Below are 15972 nucleotides of genomic sequence, written 5' to 3'. Positions count from 1 at the left end.
TCTCCCTCTGCGTACCTGAACAGGTGCTGGAATGTGGCGACTAGGGACTTTTCCCAGTAACTTCATTGCAGTGTTTTTTTTTTTATAAATTTAGTGTACCCAATCATTTTTCCAATTAAGGGGCAATTTAGCGTGGCCAATCCTCCTACCCTGCACATCTTTGGGTTGTGGGGGCGAAACCCACGCAGACACGGGGAGAATGTGCAAACTCCACACGGACAGTGACCCAGAGCCGGGATCGAACCTGGGACCTCAGCGCCGTGAGGCGGTTGTGCTAACCACTGCGCCACCGTGCTGCCCATCTTCATTGCAGTGTTAATGTCAGCCTACTTGTGACAATAAAGGTTATTTATTTATTTTGTAATTTTGTGGCAAGATGCCAAACATAAAGAGCAATAAGGTGACAGTGATCTCAAACCAAATATTAACTTCAAACTGACCTCAAACAGCTAAAATATTATATAAGCCATGAAAGATTTAAGAATCCAAGGGTTGGAATAAACACATTGGGCGGGATTCTCCACCAGCGTGATTCTCCGTCTTGCTAGCGCCCAGGGGTTTCCCGACGGTGTGGGGCTTCCCCACGATAGGAGACCCTGGGCGGGATTCTCCAATAATGGTCTATGTCCCCACGTCAGCGTCAAACCGCAGGCGGATCACTCTGGGCTTCCCTGAAGAAAGTCCAGAGCAATTCTCCTACCTGGAGAGGGCTGGCAGGGCCCGTGCTCCTCGCAGCTCCGGCCGCCGATAGGGGGCCCTGCGTTTCCGGTCGGGGGTTCGCATATGTGCACGGGGGTGACCTGCGTCGACGGCCCCGCGTGACATGACGGACCTACACCGCGGACTGGCACCAAATAGATAGGCCCCCACCCTGAAATTGTGCATGCACGCGGATCGGTGGCCCCCAATCGATATCTTGGCCATCTGTGAGCCCCCCCCCCACCACGCCCCACCAGGGTGGCTGCGGACTTGTTCTGTAGCTGCCACTGGCCGTTCCCCACAAGCAAAACATGGTTAGAACCACGCTATTGGGAACGCAGCCAGTTTACATCAGAGAATCACCGTGAGGGGCCTCTGTCAATAGCCCCCGACCCGCACCGAGTTGACCGCGCGCGCGCGATTCTTGGCAATTCTTCGGGGGCCGGAGCGGACTGGATTTGGGGTTTGACGTCCATTCTCCGCCCCCACGCCAATCGCGATTTCGGTGCAGAGGCTCGGAGTATCCCGCTCCCATTGCCAGCGACGGGTCGCGCAGGCAGAATCCAGCCAGTTAAATCTGTTTGCCAACAGTCCAGGAACTGCCTATCCTTCGCCAGCATTATCTTCTGGAGTGTTCAGCTGCTGGGATACTTGATAACTTTACACTGATCCTTACAGAAATCAGAGCTCAGCATATTCACTGTTAAACCTGCCAAGCTTTTGATGTTAGGCTGCACCACAAATTTGTTACTCAGAAGGAATTAATGCCAAATATGTCACCCTGTCCTGATAATCCGTAAGCATTTTAATAAATAAAAGACCTGATGCAATTGATATTTTTACGTTCCCTGGGCAGCTATTATTATTGAAGGTTTTGGCATAAGAGGTTGACTAGTGAAATCAACAGGAAAAATTTACAGAGAGCGAAGTCTTCTCTCTATTCGAGGTACAAAGCGATTCTACAATTGAAAGTTGCCCAGACTTTCCCAGCCGAATCTGAGCACATTATGTGTACAGCAAAATCGCAAATGAGATTTGAGATTGTCTGCAGATCCAGGCGGGAAAGGGAGTTTCAGGAACGGCAACATTACCGGAAACAACAATTACAGCTCATGGTGATTACTTTCAAACACGAAGGGCTACATTTTCATAGGGAGGTGGAGGAGGCAGGAATGGAAGTGAATGTGCTGGCAAAGTCTAATCACTGGGCAGCGCGCCAGCTTCCCAACATGGTCCTGCCTCCCATCGGTTTTGGTGGCATCATTGTATAGTCATCAGCAGGAACCACCTCAAAGTGGTGGCTTGTCAATTGTGAATGTAAACGAGCCAATTGAGAACACAGAATCAAATCCTGAACAGGAAGCATGAGAAATAATCACAAATTAATCCATTGGGGAGAAGGCGCAATCACACTGAGCCAATCATAGAACCGCAAACGACTCGTAACCAGGAATAAAAGGTGGAAGGGTCAGAGGGCACTTCATGTATTGTAACGCAGGGGACATTATTTTTTCTAAAATTTAGAGTACCCAATTTTTCTTTTTTCCAATTAAGGGGAAATTTAACGTGGCCAATCCACCTAACCCCACATCGGTTTGGGTTGTAGGGGTGAGACTCGCGCAGACACGGGCAAATGTGCAAACTCCACGCTGACAGTGACCCGGGGCTGTGATCGATCCCGGGTCCTTGGCGCCATGAGGCAGCAGTGCTAACCACTGCGCCACCATGCTTCCCACCTTGCAGTGGACATTATTAATAGGATCCAACCACGGCGCCGAGGTCCCAGGTTCAATCCTGGCTCTGGGTCACTGTCCGTGTGGAGTTTGCACATTCTCCCCGTGTTTGCATGCGTTTCGCCCCCACAACCCAAAGATGTGCAGTGTAGGTGGATTGGCCACGCTAAATTGCATTGGAATTGTATTGGAATTAATTGGAAAACATTAATTGGGTAATCTAAATTTTTATTTTAAAAAAAATTAATAGGATCCAAGCCTGCTGGTGAAGTCAAAATCAAGACAAAGAGCTTTCATTCATTGAGCGAGTTAATTGACTTGTTCAGTCCCTCCCACACAACCCAGTGTCCCGCCTATCCCCGATGTGCTCAAAGTCATAGAACACCCGTTACCTGTTTCTCCCAACCATAACAACCAAATTGGCCTGACATTTACAAATCTTAACAATGTAACTGACATGGCATTAACAGCCATTGTGTAGATTGCTCACTGAGAGTAATGTGCAAGAAATGGGCTATTTGTGTTGGGAGAATTCACTGTAGAGACTAGTGTGGCAAACTGGGGGTAGAAGGAATGTCCGAAGCCTTTGACTCCAGACTGGTGGCTGATGACACATATGTCCAACCCAAAAATGGTGGAAAATGCTCCCAGCGGCCAACATAGATGAGTCCATCAGACTCTTACAGAAAGAAGTGGTGTAGGTGCCTTGACCAGCCCAGGGGAGGTGTGGTTAGTAGAAATGGATTGGGCCTCCTCCAGCACACTCCCTCAAGGGTTTCTTGCAAGATGGCGGCATGCTACACTCCTCATAACATGGCTCCCCAGAAAATAACCAAATAAACAGAGGAGGGAGGTCCAACCCCATTGTCTGGAGATGGTTCAGATTCTTTCATCACCCTCTCTTAGCTGGACCCCCATTTCACCATTGCTGACTTCTTGGTGAGGAGCCACCGTGACAATATTGAGGCCCCTCCTCCACCATGTATGCCAATATACTGAGTTGTGGCAACCTGCCACTAATATAAACACCCCCCCCCCCCCCGCCCACACTCTCATGCACTACCTGCTCTTTAATCCTGCAAGTTCAAGACGAGGCATCGCAAACAAATCCAAAATGGTGGGACCACCCTTCCACGGATGCTTGATCCATCACTGCTTCCCGCCATTCCAAAGGGTCCGTAACCATGGCTGCTCACCTTGTCCATTTCCCTCTCCTAATTGGACAGAAAATGAGCCATTGGGCCAGTAATTGTAATTGGCACTTCCTTTTATAACAGCATGGGATCACCAATGTGGAGCATGGTTCAGATTAAGGAATGAAAATCCTGCCATTAATTGCTCTGGCAAGTGGGGATCCTGCCCCCAAAGAGGGACTGTCTCAGCTAGTGAGGCATCACTTGCTGCCACAGGCTGGGGTACAGCATCCACCATTGGCTAGACTTGTCCTTGATTATGTAACCGAGTTGCTTCTTTGCGATCCAAGTAGCTGAGAATATGAACTTATGATGCCACAATATCATAGTGGTTAGCACTGTTGCTTCACAGGGTTCCAGGTGCGATTCTCGGCTTGGGTCACTGTCTATGTGGAGTCTGCACGTTCTCCCTGTGTCTGCGTGGATTTCCTCCGGGTGCTCCTGTTTTCTCCCGCAAGTCCCGAATGACTTGCTGTTAGGTGAATTGGACATTCTGAATTCTCCCTTGGTGTACCCGAACAGGCGCCGGAATGTGGCGACTAGGGGATTTTCACAGTAACTTCATTGCAGTGTTAACGTAAGCCTACTTGTGACATTGATAAAGATTATTATTGTTAAAGGAACCCGAGAGAGACCTGGGGCTGGATTCTCTGATTCTGACGCTGGCGTGGGAACGGTGGCGTTTTACGGCCGAAACAATGGCGCAAAATTGCTACCAATCCTCCGTCTGGTGGGGGGCCAGCAGGCACGTGGTGTAGAGCCCCCAGCTCTAGCTGTGGATACAGCCGGAGAATTGCCGGGTCCATGGCCGGAGAATTGCTGGGTCCATGGCGGAGAATTGCCGGGTCCATGGCCGGAGAATTGCCGGGTCCATGGCCGGAGAATTGCCGGGTCCATGGCCGGAGAATTGCCGGGTCCATGGCCGGAGAATTGCCGGGTCCATGGCCGGAGAATTGCCGGGTCCATGGCCGGAGAATTGCCGGGTCCATGGCGGAGAATTGCCGGGTCCATGGCCGGAGAATTGCCGGGTCCATGGCCGGAGAATTGCCGGGTCCATGGCCGGAGAATTGCCGGGTCCATGGCCGGAGAATTGCCGGGTCCATGGCAGAGAATTGCCGGGTCCATGGCCGGAGAATTGCCGGGTCCATGGCGGAGAATTGCCGGGTTCATGGCCGGAGAATTGCCGGGTCCATGGCCGGAGAATTGCCGGGTCCATGGCCGGAGAATTGCCGGGTCCATGGCCGGAGAATTGCCGGGATCCATGGCCGGAGAATTGCCGGGTCCATGGCGGAGAATTGCCGGGTCCATGGCGGAGAATTGCCGGGTCCATGGCTGCGCCGTGCAACATGGCGCCAGCCACGCACGGACCCGGCCTACCAAATAGCGACCTCCTTTGGCCAGGCTCGCCACCCCTGGACTACCCCCCACCTGTGCCCCCAGCACCCGCTAAAGCCCCCCCGCCTGCGGATTGGCTCCCCCCCCGACTGTGGCAGTCGCCATGCTGCATTCCCAAAAATAAATACCGTGAGTGACCAATGCCATTGGGAACTCGGCCCATCAGGGGCGGAGCATCGTGGGAGGGCCTCAGGTAACGTCCTGAGACTGTCAACACGGCGTGCGGCGCACTCCTAACGTCGCCGTTTTGGAGGCGGTGGAGCATCGCAAAAGAGGCACCATCCCCAATTTCTGCGTCAACGTGGATTCTCCGGCCAACAGCCGAACGCAATCCCGGCCGTGAAGTCTGAGTGAATCGGGAAAACTCTTTAACCAATCAGATTGAGAGATTGTGAAAATAACAGCACAAAGGGCCAAGAAGGAAAGTGTACATTTGTGAGGGTGAATTCAATGTCAACTCAGTAACAGAAAGAACAATAAAGAGAGAGAAAAAGGAACAATTTTATAATCTCTAACAATAAAACCATGAAGGACTGTGAGGCCACAATTTTATCCATAGGTTAAATACAGCAATTTGACGCTAATCAATATCAATGATGAGACAGATGCTATTTTCATAAAGCTAAAAGCGAGAGTAACCTCTGAATTCCCACATTTAACCATGCGTCTGCCAACTCCTGGATTTGCACAGAAATAACAGAAAGCATCATTAGCCCCCAGCATGATTGTGACAGAAAATGATAGCCCATTATTGTCATGTACTCTGTGCTGTCAAACTCTTTTATCACCGGAGCGAATAACATTTCAATTATTTACTTCTGGTCCACAAAATACAGAATGAAACGTGAACTTTCTTTGTAACTCAAGATCAAAGGGCATTTAAAAGTTTTTTTCAATGTCGGTGCAACATCGAGGGCCGAAGGGCCTGTACTGCGCTGTATCGTTCTATGTTCTATGTTCTAAACTGGGGTGTTAAGCTTGGGCATCATCTGTACAACCCTGATACTGTGCAACAAAAGCAAAATACTGTGAATGCTGGAAATTTTAAATTAAAATAGAAAATGCCGGAAACGTTCAGCAGTTCAAGCAGCATCTGTGGTGCGAGAAATCGAGAATATTTCAGGTTGGTGACTTCTCAGTTCTGTTTTTACCTCATAATGCAAGTTGTTGTAAATATTTCACTATGAAAAATTGATTAACCTTTTATAAATTCAGTTGTCTAGTCTGGATCTGTATCAATTATCTTTGTTGCAACTTAACTCCAAATGATGCATCTTGATGATTACCTAACTGCAATTAGAGAATGTGTATCATTTTGATTCTTTGTTTCTCTCTCCCTCAGATCCCCATTTCCATCCTGCTGCTCCGCACTGCACCATTCTTTTTTTAAATTAACTTTTTCCAATTCACCGACCCTGCACATCATTGGGTTGTGGGGGCGAAACCCACGCAGACACGGGGAGAATGTGCAAACTCCACACGGACAGTGACCCAGAGCCGGGATCGAACCCGGGACCTCGGTGCCGAGAGGCAGCAATGCTAAGCACTAGGTCACCATGCTCTGCACCATTCTGATTCAGCTCAACACCAAAATGAATTGTGCGAAAATATCATTATTAATTTAACACCAAAAGTCAATAATCACAGCTTAATTCTGCTCTTTTTCCTTTAACTTTTGTAAAACTCCAACATTGGATTCTGAGCGTAACTTAGAACTTCATAACACTGATCCTATCTGTTCCAGATTGGTTACTTGCTGCCCCACAACAGAGACCATTTCCTCAGGGACAAAGTCGCAATCGGTGTTTCTCTCCCCTTCCGAATAAACTGCTCCGAATCTGTTATGTCAGCAACACAAATTGTAACTAGGAAACTGCAACATGCAATACTCTAACACCAAATGAATTAAGGATATATTATTAGCAAACAAATCACTTTTATTGTTTGTAATATTTAATGTGACTGGCAAGACACAGCTAAGGACTGATCTGTTCTCGTTAATGGTCACAGAGGGAAAATAGCTTGGCAGTCAGCCTCGCTTTTAATGTGCGTTAAATCAGAGAATGGTTATAGCACAGAGGGAGGCCATTCAGCCCATCTTATGAGTCAAATACAAGTGGATTGGATACATAACTCAGCAATTAATTATGTGAGGAATGTAAAAGTTCTGTTATTCAACTGATAAAGAAACAGCTTCTTCCCTGCTGTTACTGGAATCCTGACTGACCTTGTGGACTGAACTGATCTCTCCACACACCTTCCCTACTCATCAGTACTACACTCCGTATGCTTCACCGGATGCCTGTGTCTATGTATTTACGTTGTGTATTTATCATACGTCCTATATTTTTTCATGTATGGAATGATCTCCCTGGACTGTACACAGAACAATACTTTTCACTGTACCTCGATACACGTGACAATAAATCCAATCCGATTACGATATTGTGTGTTCTAAAGCTTTCGATTCCAGCACATTGTGGAGACTGTTCAGAAGAAGCTGTGAGCTTCAGAACATCTGTGCCAGTATTAATAAGAAAGAGACAGACATAACAGCAGGTAGCAAGACAGAACAATCAGGAGGGAGATTCTAGTTCTGGCATCTTGAGAGGGAGATTTTCATGTTAACCCAGACACAGCAAGTAAACCCCTGGGTACTGCCAACTTTTCATCCCAGGTACTGGAGCATCACAAATGAAAAGCTTTTGGTGTCAGGCTGACTGCTGTGAATCTGGAACAGGAACAACCCAATGACTTTCCTAGTGTGGTCATTGCTGAAGATCAAAGTGAAAATAACAAAATCATTTTTAACTATGATGCGCTGAAGTATGTAAATGAATATAAATAGATACCGTAAATATAAACATGACTTTGCTGAGGTTATTAGCGATGCTATCAGGATCAGTTTGATGACTTCAGATTTTTGTTTTCATTTTATTCCTTTGTCAGAGAAAGTCAATGTGCAGAATGGACGGAGAAAACCCTTAATCCAGCTACTTGCTTGTTCCAAGAAACAATTCGAATCCAAATTGAATCCAATTCATGGTCCCCACAAAAAGTGACCCACTGGATGCAAGCTGACAAGAGCGGTGTGATCCCTTTCCATGGACCTGCTTTGCCAGAGGAATCAAGGCAATATAGAGAAAATATAAAGACACTTTCCAGCCCCTGTTTTAGTGCTTTTTGTCAGCAGGTGTCTCTCAATCCAAGCTCCTGGATGGAGTAAAGAGGCAGATATTCGGTGTAGACATTGTGGAGCTAGGAAGCTGCAGGTTGTGCAGATCACAGCTCACCTTGTCAGGGGCTTCAGGTGTTTGTGAGATCATTATGCCACCGTTATCCACTGCCTTGGTCTTGATTGGTCCCAGACTGTGTTACTGCAGCAATGGCAAAAACCTATTGAGATACTTCAGCTGTGACATTCTGGGCACACTAATAACTACAATGGAATAGACATGCCATAGACAAGGGGCTGGTTTAGCTCACTAGGCTAAATCGCTGGTTTACCCAGCAAGCCAGCAGCACGGTTCGATTCCCGTACCAGCCTCCCTGGACAGGCGCTGGAATGTGGCGACTAGGGGCTTTTCACAGTAACTTCATTGAAGCCTACTCGTGACAATAAGCGATTTTCATTTTCATTTTTCGCATGCTCCTGACCTCCATACAATCCACTGGAGCTCAAGCTAAAGTCTCAGCTAAGTTCAATTTTAGTAACTTACATTCCTACTTTGCAGTCCATCGGCATCGAGCCTGAGCCGGACAATCGAGGCTGTGCCAAGCTTGGCAGCATCATTAGAAATTTCTCAGGCAATTTTCCTGCACTGGCTAAAAACCAGAAACTGAAGATCTGATCTTCCCACCCTCAGCAATTCTGAAGATCGGTAAAAGGTGTCTGTGAAATGGATTGTCTCACCTTTTGGAGGGGAGGGGTGTGGTAAGGTATATATATCCTTAAAGGAGAAATGGGGAGAGGAACAAAGTAAAATAATTTATTCCAACATTGACACAGTTAACGACCAAAAGAGGTACAATATCTGCTTACTCTGAAATTCACACAACATCAACGTCCTTGGAGAGAATATTGTGGAAAGATTAATTAGGTAATTATTAGCATCAATATCGATCCTGGACACAATAAAGGAGGTTTCTGCAGATTGTATTTTATCTCGGGTCACGTAGTCGGCGGACTCAAACATTCAGAGCAGGCAAGGGGGTCAGTGACAAGTCACAATAACCATACTGCTGCCAGTGAATGGAGCAGGGACTGTACCTGTACAATAACCATACTGCTGCCAGTGAATGGAGCAGGGACTGTACCTGTACAATAACCATATTGTTGCCAGTGAATGGAGCAGGGACTGTACCTGTACAATAACCATACTGTTGCCAGTGAATGGAGCAGGGACTGTACCTGTACAATGACCATACTGCTGCCAGTGAATGGAGCAGGGACTGTACCTGTACAATAACCATACTGTTGCCAGTGAATGGAGCTGGGACTGTACCTGTACAATAACCATACTGCTGCCAGTGAATGGAGCAGGGACTGTACCTGTACAATAACCATACTGCTGCCAGTGAATGGAGCAGGGACTGTACCTGTACAATAACCATACTGCTGCCAGTGAATGGAGCAGGGACTGTACCTGTACAATAACCATACTGCTGCCAGTGAATGGAGCAGGGACTGTACCTGTACAATAACCATACTGCTGCCAGTGAATGGAGCTGGGACTGTACCTGTACAATAACCATACTGCTGCCAGTGACTGTACCTGGTTGGAAGGTGCAGAGTAGACGAGGTGCAGTCCGCGAGATGCATTTTCTCTTGTGGAGAACATTGCTGAGCACACTGCCCAGGCTGCCGTTCCTTTTCCCAAAGCACCTTCCTGCATTCCTGCCTGCATTCAGATTTACTCCAGGGATTGGATATTGGTTCATGCAGAAGCAATTTGCAGGAACACAAGCGGAGTGTAAAATAAATGAGAATGTCGCCGATTCCGCTCAGTCTCAATGTCTGCGTTCCTCCTCCACCCACAGGCGCAGGTTCTTCCCCGGAGCTGGAGAGGCAGAAAAGCAGCAATAGTGGAAAATGGTGCTGCAGCAGAGGAATAGAGCAGCAATGAATAACCCCCCCCCCCCCCCCCCCCATGACCAACTTTGGAGACATGACATCACCCTCTCTTGGGGAGATGTTCCTGACACATTGAGCTGTGACTGGTCACATTCACAAGAAAGATTTCTCATTCTGCTCCCGCCCTGGACATTATTGTTGCTGCTGCAATTGGCCAGTCTGCCCCAGTCAGATCAGCACAATCTCTGCCTGGATAATGTGCAAACTCCAATAGATCTGTCCTGAGACTGGGGAAGGTGCTGCTGGGGTTTATACTGGGACACATCAATGCAGATTTCACACAGACTGCCTGCAAATCATTCCAATGGTAGAAATCAAAAGGGGTTTGGTCACTTCCCCAAATCCTGGCAGGATTTAAATGCCCAAATTTAGGACATCCTCAAACTGGGAAATATTCCCGATTAGAGATTGAAGCTCTGGGTTGGAATTCAGTGCGAGGCAGCAGGAACCCAGCCGGGCTGGGACTGTACAAAGGAACAGAAATCACCCTCTGTATGTGTCCAGTTACTGAGGTTAATGCAATAGCCCCGCTCCCTCCCCCTCTCTCCCCCTCCCTCACCCACTCACTCCCTCACTCACCCCCTTCCTCACTCACTCACCCCCTCCCTCACTCACTCACCCCCCTCACTCACCGCCTCCCTCACTCACCCCCTCCCTCACTCACCCCCTCCCTCACCCCCTCCCTCACTCACACCCCCTCCCTCACTCACCCCCCTTCCCCACTCCCTGCCCCTCCCTCCCTCACCACTCACTCACTCTCACTCACCACTCACTCACTCACCCCCTCCCTCACCCACTCACTCCCTCACTCACCCCCTTCCTCACTCACTCACCCCCTCCCTCACTCACTCACCCCCCTCACTCACCGCCTCCCTCACTCACCCCCTCCCTCACCCACTCACTCCCTCACTCACACCCCCTCCCTCACTCACCCCCCTTCCCCACTCCCTGCCCCTCCCTCCCTCACCACTCACTCACTCTCACTCACCGCTCACTCACTCACCCCCTCCCTCACCCACTCACTCCCTCACTCACCCCCTTCCTCACTCACTCACCCCCTCCCTCACTCACTCAACCCCTCCCTCACTCACCCCCTTCCTCATTCACTCACCCCCTCCCTCACTCACTCACCCCCTCACTCACTCACCCCCTCCCTCACTCACTCCCCTCACTCACTCACCCCCTCCCTCACTCCCTCCCCCTCCCTCCCTCACTCACTCCCTCACTCACCCCCTTCCTCACTCACTCACCCCCTCCCTCACTCACACCCCCTCCCTCACCTGCCCCCTCCCTCACTCTAACTTACCCCCTCCCTCCCTCACTCACCACTCACTCCTTCATCCCATCCTTCCCTCACCTACCCCCTCACTCACTCACCCCTCCCTCACTCCTTCCCCTCACCCCCTCCCTCCCTCTCCCGCTCACCCACCCCCTCCCTCCCTCCCTCACTCACTAACTTACCCCCTCCCTCCCTCACTCACCACTCACTCACTCATCCCATCCTTCCCTCATCTACCCCCTCACTCACTCACCCCTCCCTCCCCCTCACCCCCTCCCCTCCCTCTCCCCCTCACTCCCTCCCTCCCTCCCCTCCCTCACTCACTTCCTTTATCATTCACACTCACTCACCCTCTCTCTCCCTCATTCACCTCCTTTCTCCCTCACTCCCTTACTCCCTCTCTCACTCCCACCCTCCCTCCCTCCCTCTCACTCACTCCCTCACTCACGCACTCACTCTCTCCCTCCCATTTCATTCTCTGGTTTTCATGGAGAATAAGAATTGTATTCAGGAAAATTTACAAACCGACCACCGGAACTGCAAACAAGGTGAACAGGGAACAAAGTGGGAGGGAAACTCTCGGGTGAGGGATAGTCATCAATTGGTGAAGATTGTTCACATACTGGATTGTTGTATCGGATTATGCTTTTCGTATTTACACCATAGAAAATCTGTAGTTTGGACAAAGACAATGAAGCTGATGTGTCTCAGTCCCTGGAGTATCAGACTGTACAGAACAAGGCCATTCAGCCCATCGTTCCTCTGGTGGCTCTTTGCTTGAGCTTTGGGTCCTCTCCCTCGCACTTTCCCCATTGTTTTCCCTCAAATATTTATTCTCTTTGCCAGTTCATCTTGAATCTGCTTCCACCATCCTCTCAGTCAGTCTATTCCAGATCACAAATACTCACTCTGTATGAAAACTTTCCCCACCTTCTTTTGCCAACCTAGATAAATCTACAGCCCTCTGAGTACGGACCTTCCTGACACCTGGAAACAGTTTCCCTGATTTACTCTATCAGACTGGTTCCTGATTCCGAACACCTCAGCCAAATATCCTCTTCACCTTCTCGGCCTGAAGGAGAACAAGTCCAGGTCACTGAAGTCCCTCGTCACTGACACCATTCTGGGAAATCTCTTCTGCAGTCTCTCCAAGGCATTGACATCCCTCCTAACGTGTTAGGACACAATTTAGCCAGCGTTTTACCAGAACTTCTTTGATTTTGTGTTCTGTAAAAAGTCACCACAGTCCCAGATGACCAGAGGCTGCTTTCCCCTTTGAGGGGGGGAGAGCTGACTGGTGGTGATTTAACCTGAGGGTCACCTCAGACGAGGGGCGAGGTTGAGAAGGCGGGGCCTTCATGAATAACCTCAGCCGGTCCGGGGATAGCTGGCCTGGCTCTGCATCACAAACTAGCTATCCAGCCAACTGAGCTGGACTGGCCTTGGTTCTGTCAGGGCCATTTCAATCTCACTAAGAGGTTCAGACCAGACAGCGGATGAGTTAATTGAAAGGGTTAAAATTGGATCCAGGGGGGGTGAACGGAGTTCATTAAGGAATTCTATAGTAAGCTATACGAGTCGGAGCCCCAGGCGGGAGCAGAAGGGATGAGGCAATTTTTGGACCAGTTGAGGTTTCCAAAGGTGGAAGAGAGACCTGCTGGGGGCCCCGACTGAATTGGACGAGATTGTCAAGGGTATAGAGGGCATGCAATCGGGTAAAGCCCTGGGGCCGGACGGTTACCAGGTAGAATTCTATAAGAAATTTTCAGAAATATTGAGCCCACTCCTGATGAGGACCCTCAATGAGGTTAGAGAGAAAGGAACCTACCCCCCAACAATGTCACAGGCCTTGATCTCACTCATTCTTAAACGAGAGGAAGGACCCGGAACATTACGGGTCATACAGGCCGATTTCGCTTTTAAATGTGGATGCCAAATTGCTAGCTAAGATTCTGGGCACAAGAATTGAGGATTGCGCCCCAGGGGTGATAGAGGAAGACCAGGCTGGCGCCTGTAGCAAGTTTATGTACAAACCGGCTGAGGTTGGGGTACTTAAAACTTCACCGGGGAACGAGGCAGGGCTGTCCCCTCTCCCCGTTACTATTTGCCCGAGCTATAGAACCACTAGCTCTGGCACTGAGAGCTTCGAGGAACTGGCGGGGACTGGTTCGGGGGGTGGGGTGGAACATCAGGTCTCGCTATACACGGATGATTTGCTCCCAAACATTTCGGATCCTGTGGAGGGGATGGGGGAGGTTCTGCGGATCCTGAGGGATTTTGGTAATTTTTCAGGGTACAAACTGAACATGGGAAAGAGCGAGTTGTTTGTGATCCAGGCCAAGGGGCAGGAGAAGAGACTGAATGGCAGCACCTGGGTGGGGGAGGGGAGGGTGTCGGATATCTACCAGGAACTACAGGAGGCGGAGGAAACCCCGGTGGAGGAGCTCAAGGACAAGTGGGAGGAGGAGCTAGATGAGGAGTTGGAAGCGGGTCTGTGGGCAGAGGTCCTGGGCAGGGTTAATTCCTCCTCAGCATGCGCCAAACTCAGTCTAATTCAATTTAAGGTGGTCCAACGGGCACACATGACGGCAGCGAGAATGAGCAAGTTTTTGGGGTAGAAGACAGTTGTATGAGGTGCAAGGGCAGCCCTGCAAACCATGTCCACATGTTTTGGGCATGCCCGGAGCTGAGTGTGTTCTGGCAAGGGTTCGCGAGGGCAATGTCCAAGGTGCTTAACACACGGGTGGTGCCGAGTCCAGAGATAGCGATCTTTGGAGTGTCAGAAGACTCGGGAGTTCAGGGGGCGAAAGAAGCCGACGTCTTGGCCTTTGCCTCCCTAGTAGCCCGGAGACGGATTTTATTAATGTGGAGGGGCTCGAAGCCCCTGAGTGTAGAGACTTGGGTTACCGACATGGCTGGGTTTCTCAGCCTCGAGAAAATAAAGTTTGCCTTAAGAGGGTCTACGCTAGGGTTCTCTCGGAGGTGGCAGCCGCTCATCGACTTTCTCGGGGAGAATTAAAATGTCAGCAGCAGCAGCAACCCGTAGGGGGGGGTGAGTGCTTCATTGGGATGGTGGGGGAAGACTGGGTCGCGTGGGGTAATGTCTATTTAATTGTTATTGTATGTTCTCTTTTTACACTATGTTAATATTCACCCTAGTTTGTTTTGTTATTATTGTTTCTACTGTTTTATTATTAAAAATTGTGCAAAACCTGAATAAAAATACTTTTTAAAAAAGGGTTAAAATTGACAGTGATTTGATAATAATCTTTATTAGTGTCACAAGTCGCCTGACATGAAAACTGCAATGCAGTTACTATGAAAATCCCCTAGTCACCACACTCCGACGCCTGTTCGGGAACACAGAGGGAGAATTCAGAATGTCCAATTCACCTGACAGCACGTCTTTTGGGACTTGTGGGAAGAAACCAGAACATCCGGAGGAAACCCACACAGATATGGGGAGAACGTGCAGACTCCGCACAGACAGTGACCCAAGCCGGGAATCGAACCCGGGACCCTGGAGCTGTGAAGCAGCAGTGCTAACCACCGTGCAGTAGTTGGTAACTTGCATTTTAAGCACAGTGTATTCAGCTGCCTGTGAGGTCACCCCCCCCCCCCCCCACCGAGTTGCCAATTTAAGTTTGTCAGAAGGCCATTAGCAACTGCTTTAACTGGGATTCCTGACGTCAGGTTTTCCATGTTTCCTGGAATTTGTCAGTGAAAGTTAGGAATGAGGATGGAGGGACGCTGGGAGGCTGAGAAAATGACAGACAAAGAACAAAGAGAACAAAGAAATTATAGCACAGGAACAGGCCCTTCAGCCCTCCAAGCCTGCGCCGATCCAGATCTTCTATCTAAAACTGTCATCTATTTCCAAAGATCTGTATCCCTCTGTTCCCCGCCCATTCATGTATCTGTCTAGATACATCTTAAATGATGCTATCGTGCCCGTCTCTACCACCTCCGCCGGCAATGCGTTCCAGGCACCCACCACCCTCTGCGTAAAGAACTTTCCACGCATACCTCCCTTAAACTTTCCCCCTCTCACCTTGAACCATGACGCCTGGTAATTGAGTCCCCCACTCTGGGGAAAAGCTCCTTGCTATCCACCCTGTCCATACCTCTCATGATTTTGTAGACCTCAATGAGCTCCCCCCTCAACCTCCGAATCCTAATCTACTCAACCTCTCTTCATAGCTAGCGCCCTCCATACCAGGCAACATCCTGGTGAACCTCCTCTGCACCTTCTCCAAAGCATCCACATCCTTCTGGTAATGTGGCGACCAGAACTGTACGCAGTATTCCAAATGTGGCCGAACCAAAGTCTTATACAACTGTAACATGACCTGCCGACTCTTGTACTCAATACCCCGTCTGATGAAGGAAAGCATGCCGTATGCCTTCTTGACCACTCTATCGACCTGCGCAGCCACCTTCAGGGTACAATGGACCTGAACTCCCAGGTCTCTCTGTACATCAATTTTCCCCAGGGCTTTTTCATTTATCGTATAGTTCGCTCTTGAATTGGATCTTCCA

The 15972-nt window shown here is 49.4% G+C and overlaps 1 protein-coding gene across 3 annotated transcripts in view; it reads right to left on the bottom strand.

Moving 5' to 3' along the window:
* The window catches only part of LOC119978242 (TBC1 domain family member 30-like), a 130491-nt gene that overhangs the window by 104461 nt on the left and 10058 nt on the right, over positions 1-15972 (bottom strand). For 2 of the 3 annotated variants that reach the window (XM_038819716.1, XM_038819715.1), the window contains exon 1: positions 9796-10150. The exons of the other annotated variant lie outside the window; for it this stretch is intronic. In XM_038819716.1, the coding sequence (XP_038675644.1) occupies positions 9796-9961 (166 nt within the window). In that variant the 5' untranslated portion in view covers positions 9962-10150. Of the gene's footprint in view, positions 1-9795; positions 10151-15972 lie in introns of those variants that run through there. 3 annotated transcript variants of the gene reach the window in all.

Source organism: Scyliorhinus canicula, chromosome 15 (assembly GCF_902713615.1).
Source record: "Scyliorhinus canicula chromosome 15, sScyCan1.1, whole genome shotgun sequence".
NCBI classification, from domain to species: domain Eukaryota; kingdom Metazoa; phylum Chordata; class Chondrichthyes; order Carcharhiniformes; family Scyliorhinidae; genus Scyliorhinus; species Scyliorhinus canicula.
This window is presented reverse-complemented; position numbering and strand designations above follow the sequence as displayed.